Here is a 14,532-nt window from a genome sequence, read left to right as displayed (position 1 = left end):
AATAAAACAGAACATGTATTTACTTTCTTTTTCACGTGCTTCCTTTCAGATATTTAAAGATGCAGTTGTATTTCCCAACAATTGCTTTGTTTCAAGGCTAAACATACTAGGTCCTTCAATCTTTCTTCATAAAATATATTACCCTGATACAGCTACTCTGTACCTTCCCAATTTCTTTCTCTTTAAAAAGTGTAGTGCGTAGAACCAGACATAATACTTGAGGTGCGATATCATGAAGCCACAATGGAATAGAACTATTACTTCTCAATTATTATATTCAATTATGCTTCTGTTGATAAAATCAAAAAATTCACTCTTTGAGCATGATTTTTGGGCCAGAAATGTGCTTGTTAACTACATTTGAGCAGCTCATGTTAACTTAGCTTGCTAATTAGGTTATAGATAAATTGGGCAAATGCTTTGTTGAAATCAAGATATATTATGTCAGGCAGCATTCCTGCTATCTATTAACAAATACATCCCTAGCTCAATGCAGCTGTTGGTCATTCCAGAAATAAGACTGTTAGACAGACGCCTATCTTCTTGGAACTGACTTATTCGTACTGTGTGTGTGTGTGCATATTCATGTGCACACCTCTGAATCTGTTGAATCCTGGCAACTGCCTGGATAAGTTCCTAAGTTTTCTTGGTAAAATTTTAGAAATAGTTTGCCATTTCTTCCCTTCTCAGGCTGAGAGAGAGTGACTCGCCTAAGGTCACACAATTGGCTTTGTGCTTAAGGCAAGACTAAAACTCATAGTCTCCTTTTTTTAAGCTCATGCTTTAATCACTGTGCCAAACTGGCTCTCCATGTATATTTAGCTCCCTTGTAATAAAACTACTGCATTTCAAATGTTTGTCATATGTTTCTGATGCCTAAGTTCAAACTTATATTTAATTCAGAAGAGTAGTTACTTTCATTTAACTTTTGACAGAGATAGCTAGTGAAGGAATTTCCATCTCCGAGAAGCCATTCTTTAGGGACTGTTGCTAAAAAGTTTTAATTTTGGATGTCACTTTTGGTTTGTTCCTTTGTTCCAGAGAATAAAATAATTTTAATATCTTTGTTTTGCAGGTATTAGAAAAATGCCACTGAATGAGAATTAGAAATCTCCCCTCTACTGTATACCTAGGAAATGACAAGTTTTCAAATAGCACGGTTTTTTTGTACTAGAGTTTTTTTAAAAATGAAATAAACTCAACCTTTATAAGTGATATTTTCTTCCTTGAAAATAAATCCCAAAATACTTTATTAATTTATTGCTATATATAATGTTCCTATCCAAACTCTAATTGCATCTTGCTTAAAACAATTACTTCTATTTTTTAAAAAAGCATATTTTATTTAACCAATCAGATTTTTCAGGCTATTCTTTTTTTTAACTAAAGCAGCAAATAATTATGCAAAAGTATTATTTTCAAGATTGATGCTACCTAATTGTCATTCATCTGCTTTTGGGACCTAAATATGTTATTTTAATAATTTCCTCACAAACCAGTTGCCAGAGGGAGGCAAAATACTATATACTTTTTTTTGTTTCTTTCATATATCTTAGAATAGCATTGATAGTTAATATCTGTCATGGAAAGTTTCTCAAAATTTCAAGTGCAGCACTTTAAACAGTTTTATGTTTTACTATATAAACCATTTGTGTTCTTAGCCTTTAAAAGCTCAGACAGCCTTTAAAAACTCAGAGTGATCTTTATTTCTCTACTAAATAACTCCTTCACTTCTTTTAAGACTAATGTTTTGACTGAGTTGAGGAAATGGAAACTTCATTTTATTGAACATCATACCTTAGAGATGAGACAAGAAAGAGAAAAACACGCAGCTGATGTGAGACAATTGACTAATCAGATGGAGAACTTGAAGGAATTGCTACATACTTACGAGATTTCCATAGGGAGAAAGGATGAGGTAACAAGTTCTAATTTACAGGAGGAATTTTTACATGGTCCACATTTTCCTTATTGGTTACTGTTAAGAATTGCCTTTGCAGCAAATAATTGTTTGGAGAGCAATATTTCCCTGTTATATGTGCTTGATTTTAATGACCAAGTTCAAATGAATTAATTGCATAGTTAATGCTCTTTATGCATTTTCTAATTTCTTTTTGTTCAGGTAATTGCAAATCTAACACATGCAATTGAGAAACAAAAGGACAGGATAGAATTAATGAAAAAATTCACAAAATGGCGACTTCAGCATTTTTTGGGCAAACAAAAGGCCAGAGAAGAGGTATATATGAATTTGTTCATGTTAATCAAGATTTGTTTTTTAAAAAATCCATTTTAAAAACTGATCAAATTAACAGTTCTATGTGGAAACCTTCATCCTCTTTTCTATAAATAATCTGTCTCAGTAAACTGCATTTGCATTCGGTCTGAAAATGATATTTTGCACTTTAGGGTCATGTTATAGCTGTTTAGGATTATGTTACAATCATCCCATGAAATCATGAACATTAAAAAATGTTAAAACATTATTCATCCCATAAGATCTGAATGTTAACATGGCCAATGTGGATTCAAGCTTTTGTTTGATTTCATGCTGAAAGTTATGGTTTGTTTATAATTGTATTATAGTTTATACAGTATAAAAGTGCTTTACAGATACTGCAATATATCCTCTTCATCAATTCTGGTATGGTACAACTATAGCAGAGGTTAGAGTCTTGTTTTGGGAAGAATTAAATAAAGTGTAGTGAAACTCAGATCTGCCTTGGTGACATTCCTTTCCAGGTATACGCAAACAAACTGGCTGATCGGCTGTATAAATTAGGCTTATTGAAGAAAGCCTGGGCAATTTGGCGATCCCGCTTGAATGCAAAATGGAAAGAAACCATGGAAAAGGCTGTTCAGACAAGTTTGGAATCTATGCGTACTGCCCTCACCAATGACTATGAAGCCAAACTTCAAGCAGTAAGGAGTTTGGAATATTTGAGAATGTTTAGTGATATGATAGCTGGGGTGTTACCTAAATTAGACAAAAACTGGTTTTGACAATACTTCACTTTAGGAGAAAGGACCCATAGGATTTACTTCCAGGAAAATATAAATAGGATTATAGGCAAAGGTGACATTCTTGACAACATCCAGTACTTCGGCCATCGAATGTCTTTACCATTGTAGTCACACCATTTCTATAATATACATAGTGTCTCATCTTTTTTTAAACCATTGAATATTGTACCCTTCCCCTACAGCAGTCAAGAAAAAAAAATCTATTGTAATTCAGTCCTGATTCTATTTTTTTTATTTAAAGGAGCCAATTAACTGCAATTTCCCCTCAGCTCTATCTTTTATCAAATATGCTAAGTGGTTATCATTAATTAAATGTTTTTATTTCTTGGCTTAGGTAAATAGTGAATTAGAGGAGGCCAGATCTGAAATTATTGAACTGCAGAACCAAAGACAAGATTATGAAGATTCCATGAAGAAGGCTTTCATGCGAGGTGTCTGTGCACTGAATCTAGAGGCAATGAGCATGTTTCAGGGCAAAGATTTCAAACTTGACCAGGGTTAGTATTATGAGGGGAATGAAAGATTATTAGCATACTGGCCCTATGTCAATGAGTAATCTCAGCTGATTTCCCTAATATGTACTTCAGATGTGTTAGGACTACAGTGCCCAGAATTCCTCAGCCATTTGAAAAGGCTGAACTGATGTAATTTTTCAGAAGGTTTTCTGACCACAAAAATACAGTATTTTTATGGAGGATTAACAGTGTTGCCCTGGGGTTAAGAAGCCAATGAAGGAAATAGGGATATATAAGATATACTCTTAAGTTCCACTTTTGTGTTAGAAATAAATGGATTTTAAAATTTTTGCGGGGTATATCTAGAGAATTCTAACTTTCACAAATAATAATGAGAGACCAAATCAATACTTTCCCCTCTTCTTTTTAACTATTTTATCACCTTTAACTTCCTTGAAAGAAAAAAGTGTTTTCTTCTCAGTTTCTGAGGAATTAAATTCTTTTCAACTATATAGATTTTCTTTCATAGATTTATGGCAGTTTATTATGCAATCAGCATAATTCTAAATACATTCTGATTTTCTCCCTCAAGAACTGAACACTTGGCACACTGTGGCTTAGGGGATGCTTTTAGATTTTTTCTTTTCCTATTTTGACATGTGAAACCAGCCCCCACTTGGCCCAACAGCCAGACGCAGCATGGTACAAAAAAGTGTTTTGGTACACTGAGGCTCAGGGGCTGCTTTTAGCTTTTATTTTATTTTTTGCAGTGCGAAGTCAGCTTCAACCTGGCCCATCAGTTAGATCAAGCATATTTCGTCAGCAGCAAGAGCAAATAAACAGTGAAGGTCAGCTGGGCTGATGGAATGTAGGGCTAGAAGGTGTTAAAGTATAGGATGACAAAAAAACACATTGGTACACTGAGGCTTGGGCTGTTTTTAGCTTTTCTTTTATTTGTTTGCAGTGAGAAGTCAGCTTCAGCCTGGCCCATCAACCAGATCGAGCATGTTTCGTCAACAGCAGGAGCAAGTAGATGGTGAAGGTCAGCTGGGCTGATGGAACAGTGTTGCAGGGGTCTTGGAGTATAGGGTGGCAAAAAAGTGTTTTGATGCACTGAGGCTCATAGGCTGCTCTTAGCTTTTATTTTATTTTTTGCAGTGAGAAATCGGCTTCATTCTGGCCCATCAACCAGATCAAGTATGTTTCGTCAGCAGCAGGAGCAAGTAGACGGTGAAGGTCAGCTGGGCTGATGGAACACTGGGTTTCAGGGGCCTTGGGATATAAGGTGGCAAAAAAGTATGTTGGTACAACTGAGGCTCAGGGGCTGCTTTTAGCTTTTTATTTATTTTTTGCAGCGAGAAATCAGCTTCATCCTGACCTATCAACCAGATCAAGCATGTTTCGTCAACAGCAGGAGCAAGTAGACGGTGAAGGTCAGCTGGGCTGATAGAACACTGGGCTTCAGGGGTCTTGGGGTGTAAGGTGGCAAAAAAGGCTCGGGGGTTGCTTTTAGCTTTTTTTTAATTTTTTTGCAGCAAGAAATCAGCTTCAGCCTGGCCCATCAACCAGATCGAGCATGTTTCGTCAGCAGCAGGAGCAAGTAGACGGTGAAGGTCAGCTGGGCTGATGGAACGCAGGACTGCAGGGGTCTTAGAGTATAGGGTGGCAAAAAAGTATTTTGATGCACTGAAGCTCCTAGGCTAGTTTTATATTTTCTTTAATTTTTTGCAGTGCGAAATCAGCTTCATCCTGGCCCATCAGTTAAATCAAGCATATATCAGCAGCAGGAGCAAGTAGACGGTGAAGGTCAGCTGGGCTGATGGAATGATGGGCTGCAGGGATCTTAAAGTGTAGGATGGCAAAAAAAAGCAGTTTGGTGCACTGCGGCTGGGGCTGCTTTTAGCTTTTCTTTTTTGCAGTGCGAAGTCAGCTTCAGCCTGGCCCATCAACCAGATCGAACACGTTTCGTCAACAGCAGGAGCAAGAAGACAGTGAAGGTCAGCTGGGCTAGTGGAACTCAGGGCCGCAGGGCACTTAGAGTAGAGGGGCGGCAAGGGTAACTGGGACTGAGTTAAGGCAGCTGCAGCTTCCTGGGGTGTGGCAAGCAGCCCCAGAGCCACATAGTTTGGGAACTGCCTGCTGCCTGCCAGACAGAATGTAGGTTGACCTAAGAGGCAGAGATGGGTGAGGCAACAGGCAGATCGGGGATTTGGAGGCAGTCACTTCCTTTACTGAGGCTCGTGGCTGAGTGGGATCAAGCTCAGAATGGCTTATATTGGAGCCCATATTGTGAATCAATGCTTTTCTTTTTTATTTCTCCTCATAAGGGAATGGTTATTTTTAAATCTGAAATAATTAATTTACCACAGGGTGGCACTCCAATACTTCATAACATTCAGTGGCAAGAATTCCACATGTGTATATAGGTAGTCTTCAACTTAAGATCACAACAGGGACTGCATTTTTGTCACGAAGAAATATCTATTGAATATTTATTGAGTAGTGCCTTCCTTTTGTTTTAATCTTGAATTTATCTCATCTAGAAAGAGGTTGTATTTAACCTTAAATCTTTCCACTTCTCCATGAAACAAAACCATAGTATTTCTAACTGTGACCACTCATTATGTGGATGTCTCCTGTCTTTAGGCCAAATCAGTTCCCTCCTGCCCCAACAGCTGCCCCTTTAAAACTGTATACAGTATTTGTGTATGTGAAGAACAAATTCTGCATCAAAATGACGAAATTAAAAACATAGTGATAAAAAGAAGGGAGAAATACAACACAAATACATACAAACATATGCTATTTTGTTTTGCCTAATATCCAGTCTACAGGATAAATTAAAATGTCTTTATAATTATTGCCAAAAATCTTCAACATAGATGGTAAGAAAATGAGTTTTGCAATTTAAATATACATTTAAAAACTATTTGGATTAGATTAGCTTCCAAAATATTGGATCAGGGAGCAAAACCTATGTATATTCTGTCTCTGTCTATTTGTCTGTCTTTCTGTTTGTTTGTAAAATTTACAGGCCACCCAATCTTACCATCTTACCACAGAGTAACGCTTGTTATATCTCTTATTCCCCTATATTGAATTTAGATTATGGTCTTTCTTGGCAAAAACCTAGTAAGGTTAGCTATTAAACCTTAGAATTTAGCTGAATAAGCTATCATATACAGAGGTAATAGATAATTTTAAGACAGATACCATACCATATTGAATAAATATTGTAGGGCTATTTTTAAATTAAGATGGCAACAAATAGGACTGATAATTTCTGTAAATTTCTACATTGGGAAGTACAAATTATATAGCTTTTACAAATTTTATACCAATGTGTACTTGTCAATTTTGCTTGCAAAATTATATAGATACATAGTTATATAATAAAATTAGATATATACTATCTAAATATTAGCAATATTTATCTCTTCATTATTTTGTTAAGTTCTGAATGTTTGTTAATTTGTTTATAGTAGTTGATCCATCAGAAAAAAGAGCAGAATCTGGTGCTGGCACTGGTGGACCTACAGCAAAATTTTCTTCATTTCAGTATGATCAGCCTATGCCATCTACTTCCTCGCTGCCACAACCACCACCTCATTTTGCTCCAACAGCTGGATCTGCTCCTGCAGAAGATCTTGTAAGCGTTCATTTAACACAACCTTGATTAGTAGCAGATTTCAATTCCATTGGACCAATCTTAGAGCAGTTTAATAAATGAGGATAAATTATTAAATCAGGATTACAGAGATATTGGGCCTGAAAATCAAGGCAATATGTTGATATTAATATTTTGAATTAGGAAATAGGTGGTATGTATTTAATCTAAAGCAACTATTACAATTTTTATTCCTGCTGTTTTGCAGTTTTCTTCTCACCAAGGCCATGCAATAACATCTCAAACCAGATTAGACTCTGCTGCTGCCTTAACAACCTGTGGTGTTGCTACAGGATCAGGCACAATGTGCATTTCAAAACTGGTAAAAACCCACTAACATTATTTTAATTTTTTTAAACTACTTTTGCTCTCCACAAATTTAGTGGGAAATTTTTCTATAGAACTCATTGGAACTGGAACTTTAATATATATCTGTATCTGGAAGTTACAAGTTTAGTTAAAATGTTCTACTTCCTTTTCATCCCCTTTTTCAATCAAAGTTGAGGATAGATTAAAGTGTGTGAAAATACTAAGGGATGTGATCGTCGGCATATGACAGCAATAGGGACAAAAATTTCCATCACTAAGCCATATAGTCATCTCTTAGCTATGGCAATCTCTGTAGTCCTGGTTGCTGTTGTTAGCTGGATGCCATGGTATTCAAGTTGCCTTTCCACAACCAAAATCAGTGGGGAAGCCAGCAGAAAGTTGCAAAGCCTAGACAGGCAGGTACATGGATGCTGCCAGATGGAGATGGTAAAGAAGAAGTGTGGGAAGAATGTACCAGAGTGTGGCATGGGTTGGGAAGGGTGTATGGGATAGTGGCATAAATTGAGGCTACACAAAGATGTGGCATGGTTTGGGGAGAGTGCAGCACAGGTCAGGGAGTAGGTGCAGGATGTGTGTAAATGGCCAGTGCAGCATGAATGAAGAAAAGAGAAGGATGTACAGGTGGGGGAGACTTACCCCAGTGACTTGTGACCTTCCCTGCCAGCTTGCTCATTGATTTTCTGAAAAGTCGGCAGAGAAAGTTGAAAATAATGATTACGTGATTGCAATGCACTGCAACTGGGAAGTTGCCAAGCTTCAGATTGCAGTCATATGACCATGGGGGGTGCTGGGATTGCTGGAACTAACCACCATTTGTTCAGTGCCAGCTTAACTTCAAACAGTTGCTGAATGGTCATAGGTCAAGGACTACCTATATGTCCACTTTCCTAAGTCAGTCAGTTCTTTCAGTAGAAGTAAGACAAAAAAGGCCTGTTGTTGAATCACTGGTGTTGATTCAACAACAGTTTCCTTGTATTATCAGGTAATCAGTGATTATGAAATTATTTAATGCTCTCCTTTCTTTGAAATATTTGCAGTCTCTTGAAAATGAAATTCTAGACAAGAAATGAGATCAATGAACTGCCGCAAAGAATGATAATGAAAAGGACCCTGAAGACGTAAATGCCTCTGAAATATTTATATTTCAATATTTATCTTTGGTGAAGAGAGCCCCAGAAGCTTTCATAAGGCTATTGTCCCCAGGGTTTCCTTTCTAGCTCAGAAAAATGTCAAAAATTCTGCAGCTCTAGTAATTAGGATTTTTGTTTACATAGAAGTAAAGTTTGTGGAATGGAATCTTCTAGTTGTCTTTTCTGAAGAAATGCTCATGTCATGATACAAATCCATAATCTACAAATAGGACTGTATTTCCAATTATCAAGACTATAGAAAGAATGTATTCCATTGTTATGAGAATATGCTGTTAGGATTTGATGATCCAGGAACCAAAAACTTATATATTCAGTTTTTCCTGACTAAAGATAGGGAAACATAATATTAAGAAATCTAGCTTATAATTTAAAGCTGCTTTAAAAAGTGCTATGTGGTTCTTATATAATTAGGATTTTTGTTTGGCTTGCCACAGCCTATGACTAGAGTGGTAACATCAGCTCAACAAAAGGCTGGAAGGACAGTCACTGCAAAAATCACCGGTCGTTCAGATTTTGCGGCAAAGAATCGTATTTGCAGTAACTTAGATGTCTTGGGTGTTTCGCCCCCCATGAATTCTGTTGTGGTGGAGAAACATCATCCTGTCACTCAGGTAAATAATGACTTCTGTGAGTAACGTCTGCATTTTATGTTTCCTTTTGATTGGTGATTGGTTTGCTTTAGGGTTCTCATCAGAATTATTGTGGAAGTTCAGATTAAAAATGCTTACTGAATTAGTTTGTCCACACTTTTAGGTTCCTGTATTTTGTCTAGCATGCGATGGAATTCCATATGTGCCATTAGGCAGGTACTGGCCAATCAACCAAACATTGTGGTAGTAGATAAGGAGCAGAAGATGGTGGTAGTGATAGATAGGGCTTTTTTTTGTCATAGAACGCCCAGAACGGAGTTCTGGCACCTTTTTTGGATAGAACCTTGTAGGGTAGGCAAGGCGGGTTGTATGACCTGTGTGAGGGGTTTTTGTTTTTTTTTTTACAAAAAAAGCACTGGCGATAGATATAGCATTGCCAAGTGACAGCAGAAGAATGAAGAAGGAGAACATATCAAAAGCTGGGAAAGTACCAGGGTCTGAAGGAAGAATTAGAGAGGATGTAGAAAGAAAAGACCCAAGTGATCCCAGTAATGGTAGGAGACTCCTGGGACTCGTAAGCTAGGCAAATGGCTCCAACAGATCCCAGAATTGACATCAGAGCTTTCTGCCCAAAAGAGTGCAGTGCAAGAAACAGTTAAGATATTTCACAGAACCATCAAATTCCAGGCCTTTGGTAGAGGGTCCAAAATTGAGGAAGACACTAACATCCACAGGGTGAGAAGGGAATTAAGTATATATGAAAAACAAAAAAGTTAGAAACTAAAAAAATACTGTTCGCATAGCTGAAAACCTCACCTTAAATTATACCACACCCGCCTCCTACTACCAAGTAGAACAGGTTGGTCTTCAACATTTGTCTGAAGCCCAAAGAGGGTTTATGAATTTAAAAATAAATCAGTATCATCTGTATTTGGTTTGGTTTTGGTATAAATTTTGTATATCTCTATATTCAAAGTGTATGTGTGTGCGTGTGTGTGTGTAAATTTAAAGAATCCTAAAAATAAATAAAGGAACCCAAAATAGCTTGAAACACGCTTAATGATTGCTGGGGAGTCTTGAATTTTGAATGTCAGTTGGAAGCAAGAAACAGAAGACTGGATGGATATCTTAGTACTCCATAGTTGGAGATGGTTCTGTTAACTGGAATATGGAAACAGGAACTTATAGAAGGTGCCAAATTAGTTTTTCAAATGAGATTAAAAAAAAAATGCTGGTCTGGAATGTTTCCAGTTATTAAGGAGACTATGGAGGAACCAAGTGTCTGATTTAGTACGAGATAAATACCACTGGGGATAGTTGTTTGGCTTCCAGAGTAAACATACACTTCCATTTTCCTTGATTTTCAGTTTGATTTCCATGATCTGTATTAAGAAAGAATAGTGTCTCTCAAAGTCATGATGAGAACATAGGGAACTGGTGGCACCACTCTTATTTCCAAATGAAAGCAGGGGATATTTGCTTCATTGCATAACTAGGTGCTAGAGATAACTGCTTCTTCCTGTAGCTGCAGCTACAATAACTCACATCTAAAATGGCCCAGAAAGAGACAGAAAAGTGTACTGTTAAGGCAAGTGGACTGCTGGGTAATTTCCATACAGCGGATTTTTGATTTTTTTGTGGTGGTTGTTTTTTTTTGTTTCAAGAATTTCTTGAGAAAAGCTGTTAATATGGATTCTAAGACTATCTAGGCTATAGTTTATTGTATTAAATGGGAGTGCTGGAACCTGTTCAGTGATAATCTTTGACTAGACAGGTTTAACTGGTTTGTTAAAAAAAGCTTGGAGCAGCTTAGTAAAATCTGAGGGTATTGCCTGAGTTATTGAACAACTTCTGGCAAGTCCTGGCCATGTTTGTCCCGTGTTCAATTTTTTTAATATATTATTAAAATTGTTTTACCTTGTGAGATTGGGTAGACAATAAATAATAACTTTTTGCTTATATCTTTCAGCAAACTATATCTCAAGCTGTTGCTGCTAAATATCCTCGAATTCTGCACCAGTCTTCTAATGCTATCAGCGTGAGACATCTAGGACACAATGGGAAAACTCCTGCCCAGACTCACAGCAACATTCAGTCAATAAAAGTAGTGGAGTAGGTTAGTCGGTTGAAACGCCTGTACTTTATTTTAAGCACATGGAGAAAATTTTCCAGGTTATTGTTTAACATGTGATCCCTGGTGCTTGCAGATTAATGGAATAATAACCCAACATGCATCATGTTTTTCCTCTCAATAATATTGTACATGTAGATATTTTGAAGCGTAAAAAATGTGCCACCCAAGATGGCATAATGTAGTTCTGTGTAACTGCAAATAAGGTATACTTGAAATTTTTACTTTCTTAAACTTATTATATATGCTTATTTAATGTTTTTAATAAAATGAAGTATTGAACTTGTATATTCTAAAAGGTATTCCTGCTTTATATGTGAACAAGAGCATAGATCATTTTGCCACATTCTGAATTGCTATCTAAGTTGTCCATATATAATCAGATTTGACATTCAGAATTTTTTTGATTCTGCTATATTTTATCTTCAGCCATTCGTAGAACAGGAACATTACAGAGAAATTTCATTTTGTGCAACATAAAACTAGTTTATTAGTCTTACTCCATTATGGAGAGGTATATAAGTCTAAGTGCTATTGCTATTTACTATGGTGGGAATTCAGATGTTTCCATAAGTAATATTGACATCCTCAATCCCAGCTGTATTCCCACCAAATGTTCTATAGCACCGGCCCCTAACCTTTTGGGCACCAGGGATTGATTAGATGGAGGGCAGTTTTTCTGCAGACCGGAGGGTGGGGGGGGAAGCATGATTTCTTGCACTGGCTGAATCTCACACATGCACAGATGGGGTTTTGTGTGCTTGTGCAGACCAGTTCCTGGTGGGCCATAGACTAGTGCTGGCTCATGGACTGGGGGTTGGGGACCCCTTTCCTATAGGGTCCTCCAGTGTAGATTTTAAGAATATACAAAAATACTCTTCCCCCCCCCCCCAGGGTGGGGGAAAAAGAAAAGGAATGTGACATTAGATAATACCCTAAATGTAGATGAATAAATAAGCACCAGCATTTTATACAAAATAGCAGTGGTGTGAATCTTCTCCATGCTGATAGCGATTTTTCCTGGTTCTCCATTGCAATTTGCAGTTGGAGCAATAAAGACTTGCACATCTATGTTCATGGATTTTCTTTTACTTCATATACTTTTTCATTCTTGTTATCTCTTATGCTACTGTAAGGAGACCTTGGATGGGAGTAAGCATAATGGAATGTGGGAAATGATGTCAGTGTTTAGAAGAAGACAAAGAAGCACCGATGAAAAAAGCAGTGGTTGTGGTGTGCTAATGGTGTTTTATACTAAATAGGATCTCTCAATGTGAGAGCTGTTTCTTCCCATGCTGCCCATCCTTGTGATCAAATAGGCGTACCAATAGGGAAATACAATCTTCTATATCAATTTGATTTTCCATAAGGTAATGTTAGACATAGTCTTAAGTATACATTCCTTGTAAACCTACTACTAAATGACTAACTGCAGCAGGTAATCTGGGTTTGTAAAATGAATGCAGGAGCTTAAGTAATACAGCAGATATTGAAAGTGATCAAACATGTACTATGGATTGGGCCATGTAGTTATTTAGATTGAAAAGGAATATGTGATTAAGGAATATTTAGTCATGTTAGCAACTCAGATGCGTTTTTTTGTATCTCAACAAAAAATATGGCTGAAGTTATTACGTGAACAATCCTGTGCACTCAAATCACTTTTTCTGCTTCAAATCTGGATGGCTTCAGCTGTATCATAGGTGTGTATGTTGAGGCTCAAACCATATTTAGTTAGAAACATTTTGGTTACATTCAATAATTGTTGATAAAGGGGTAAATGTGCTTTAAATTTACACCAGGAATACTAAATACTATGTTTGTTTGCCTCAGATTCCTAATACATGGTATAGTATATTATAAGACTATAAGATCTCCCTCAGGCTGAGCTTTGCTCCTGATTACCATATGGACACATTCATGACAATAGCATGAAGTGCTTTATCTTTTTCATTCATACATCTACACATACACACATCACTCACACATATGATATTCTCGTTTGGGGTAAGCAAAGGCTCAAAAATAATAAGCAAAAGAAGTTTGAGGCAGAAAATAGTGAAAAACAAATCTGGTTTCACAAATCTATTTTTCCGTATTTTCTATCCTTGCACACCAGTTTCTCTTCTTATCTTCACACCCATCCACCAATTCATATTGCCTTTGTTCTTTAAACTTCAGGATGTCATCAGGCAGCCAGTCAGAATTCTGCTTTTTGTTTTCTAATTTTCTGCTCATGCATTCTTTCTGTATAACTTTATTACCAGAGAAATATGCCTAGGATTGCAATTTAAATGTCTTATCATTATTACCTTAGATTCAAGGATGCACTATATTACTTGGTATGGCTGTCTACATATTTTCCTGTACAAATTTCTACTCAAAGGGTCTCAAACACAAAGTCAAAGGCATTTGATTATGAGATGAAGAGAGTTTGTGTCACCCTTTAAATCCTACTTCATTTATTTTGAATGGAATGGAATGGAACAGAACAGAATAGAATAGTTGAAGGGACCTTGGAGGTCTTCTAGTCCAACCTCCTGCTCAGGCAGGAAAAACAATACCATTTCAGACAAATGGTTGTCCAATCTCTTCTTAAAAGCTTCCAGTGTTGGAGCATTCATAACTTCTGGAGGAAAGTTGTTCTGATTAAATGTTCTGTCAGAAAATTTCTCCTTAATTCTAGGTTGCTTCTCTCCTTTATTAATTAATACTACTACTACTACTACTACTAATAATAATAATAATAATAATGTTGGAAGGGACTTGGAGGTCATCTAGTCCAATCCCCTGCTCAGGCAGGAAACTATACCAGTGGCTCCCAACCTTTTCTATATCCTGCACTCCTAGAATGCTTCTGATATATTCTTCACCCCTTACAAAAGTTCAAAATAATGGCAACGAATTATGCATATACACTATAATTTTGAAAATCCAAGTTTTCGTACCCCCTGGAATATTGCCTTGCACCCCCAGGGGGTACGAGCAACCCCGGTTGGGAACTCCTACCCTATACCATTTCAGACAAATGGCTGTCCAGTCTCTTCTTAAAAACTTCCAGTGTTGGAGCATTCACAGCTTTTGGAGGCAGATTGTTTCACTGATTGTTTTAATTCAGGACATTTCTCCTTAGTTCTAGGTTGCTTCTCTCTTTGGTTAGTTTCTATACATTGCTTCTTGTCCT

The 14,532-nt window shown here is 36.9% G+C and overlaps 1 protein-coding gene across 17 annotated transcripts in view; it reads left to right on the top strand.

The window, feature by feature from the left end:
* Positions 1 to 11,646, top strand: part of POC5 (POC5 centriolar protein) — a 28,322-nt gene extending 16,676 nt beyond the window's left edge. For 9 of the 17 annotated variants that reach the window (XM_039364011.1, XM_039364021.1, XM_039364010.1 and 6 more), the window contains 15 exons: positions 1,742 to 1,918; positions 2,123 to 2,239; positions 2,743 to 2,922; positions 3,359 to 3,521; positions 4,250 to 4,327; positions 4,444 to 4,521; positions 4,638 to 4,715; positions 4,835 to 4,912; positions 5,015 to 5,092; positions 5,211 to 5,285; positions 5,399 to 5,476; positions 6,962 to 7,128; positions 7,355 to 7,468; positions 9,062 to 9,238; positions 11,187 to 11,646. In XM_039364011.1, coding sequence (XP_039219945.1) covers positions 1,742 to 1,918; positions 2,123 to 2,239; positions 2,743 to 2,922; positions 3,359 to 3,521; positions 4,250 to 4,327; positions 4,444 to 4,521; positions 4,638 to 4,715; positions 4,835 to 4,912; positions 5,015 to 5,092; positions 5,211 to 5,285; positions 5,399 to 5,476; positions 6,962 to 7,128; positions 7,355 to 7,468; positions 9,062 to 9,238; positions 11,187 to 11,333 — 1,785 coding nt within the window. In that variant the 3' untranslated portion in view covers positions 11,334 to 11,646. Of the gene's footprint in view, positions 1 to 1,741; positions 1,919 to 2,122; positions 2,240 to 2,742; positions 2,923 to 3,358; positions 3,522 to 4,249; positions 4,328 to 4,443; positions 4,522 to 4,637; positions 4,716 to 4,834; positions 4,913 to 5,014; positions 5,093 to 5,210; positions 5,286 to 5,398; positions 5,477 to 6,961; positions 7,129 to 7,354; positions 7,469 to 8,513; positions 9,239 to 11,186 lie in introns of those variants that run through there. The other 8 variants (XM_039364017.1, XM_039364027.1, XM_039364019.1 and 5 more) reach the window with 8 other exon arrangements.
* The last annotated feature ends 2,886 nt before the right edge of the window (positions 11,647 to 14,532 follow it).

Source organism: Crotalus tigris, unplaced genomic scaffold, assembly GCF_016545835.1.
Source record: "Crotalus tigris isolate CLP2741 ecotype Arizona unplaced genomic scaffold, ASM1654583v1 scf7180000019642.961951, whole genome shotgun sequence".
Taxonomy (NCBI): Eukaryota; Metazoa; Chordata; class Lepidosauria; order Squamata; family Viperidae; genus Crotalus; species Crotalus tigris.
The sequence above is the reverse complement of the archived record's forward strand: the minus strand, read 5'-3'. Positions and strand labels throughout refer to the sequence as shown.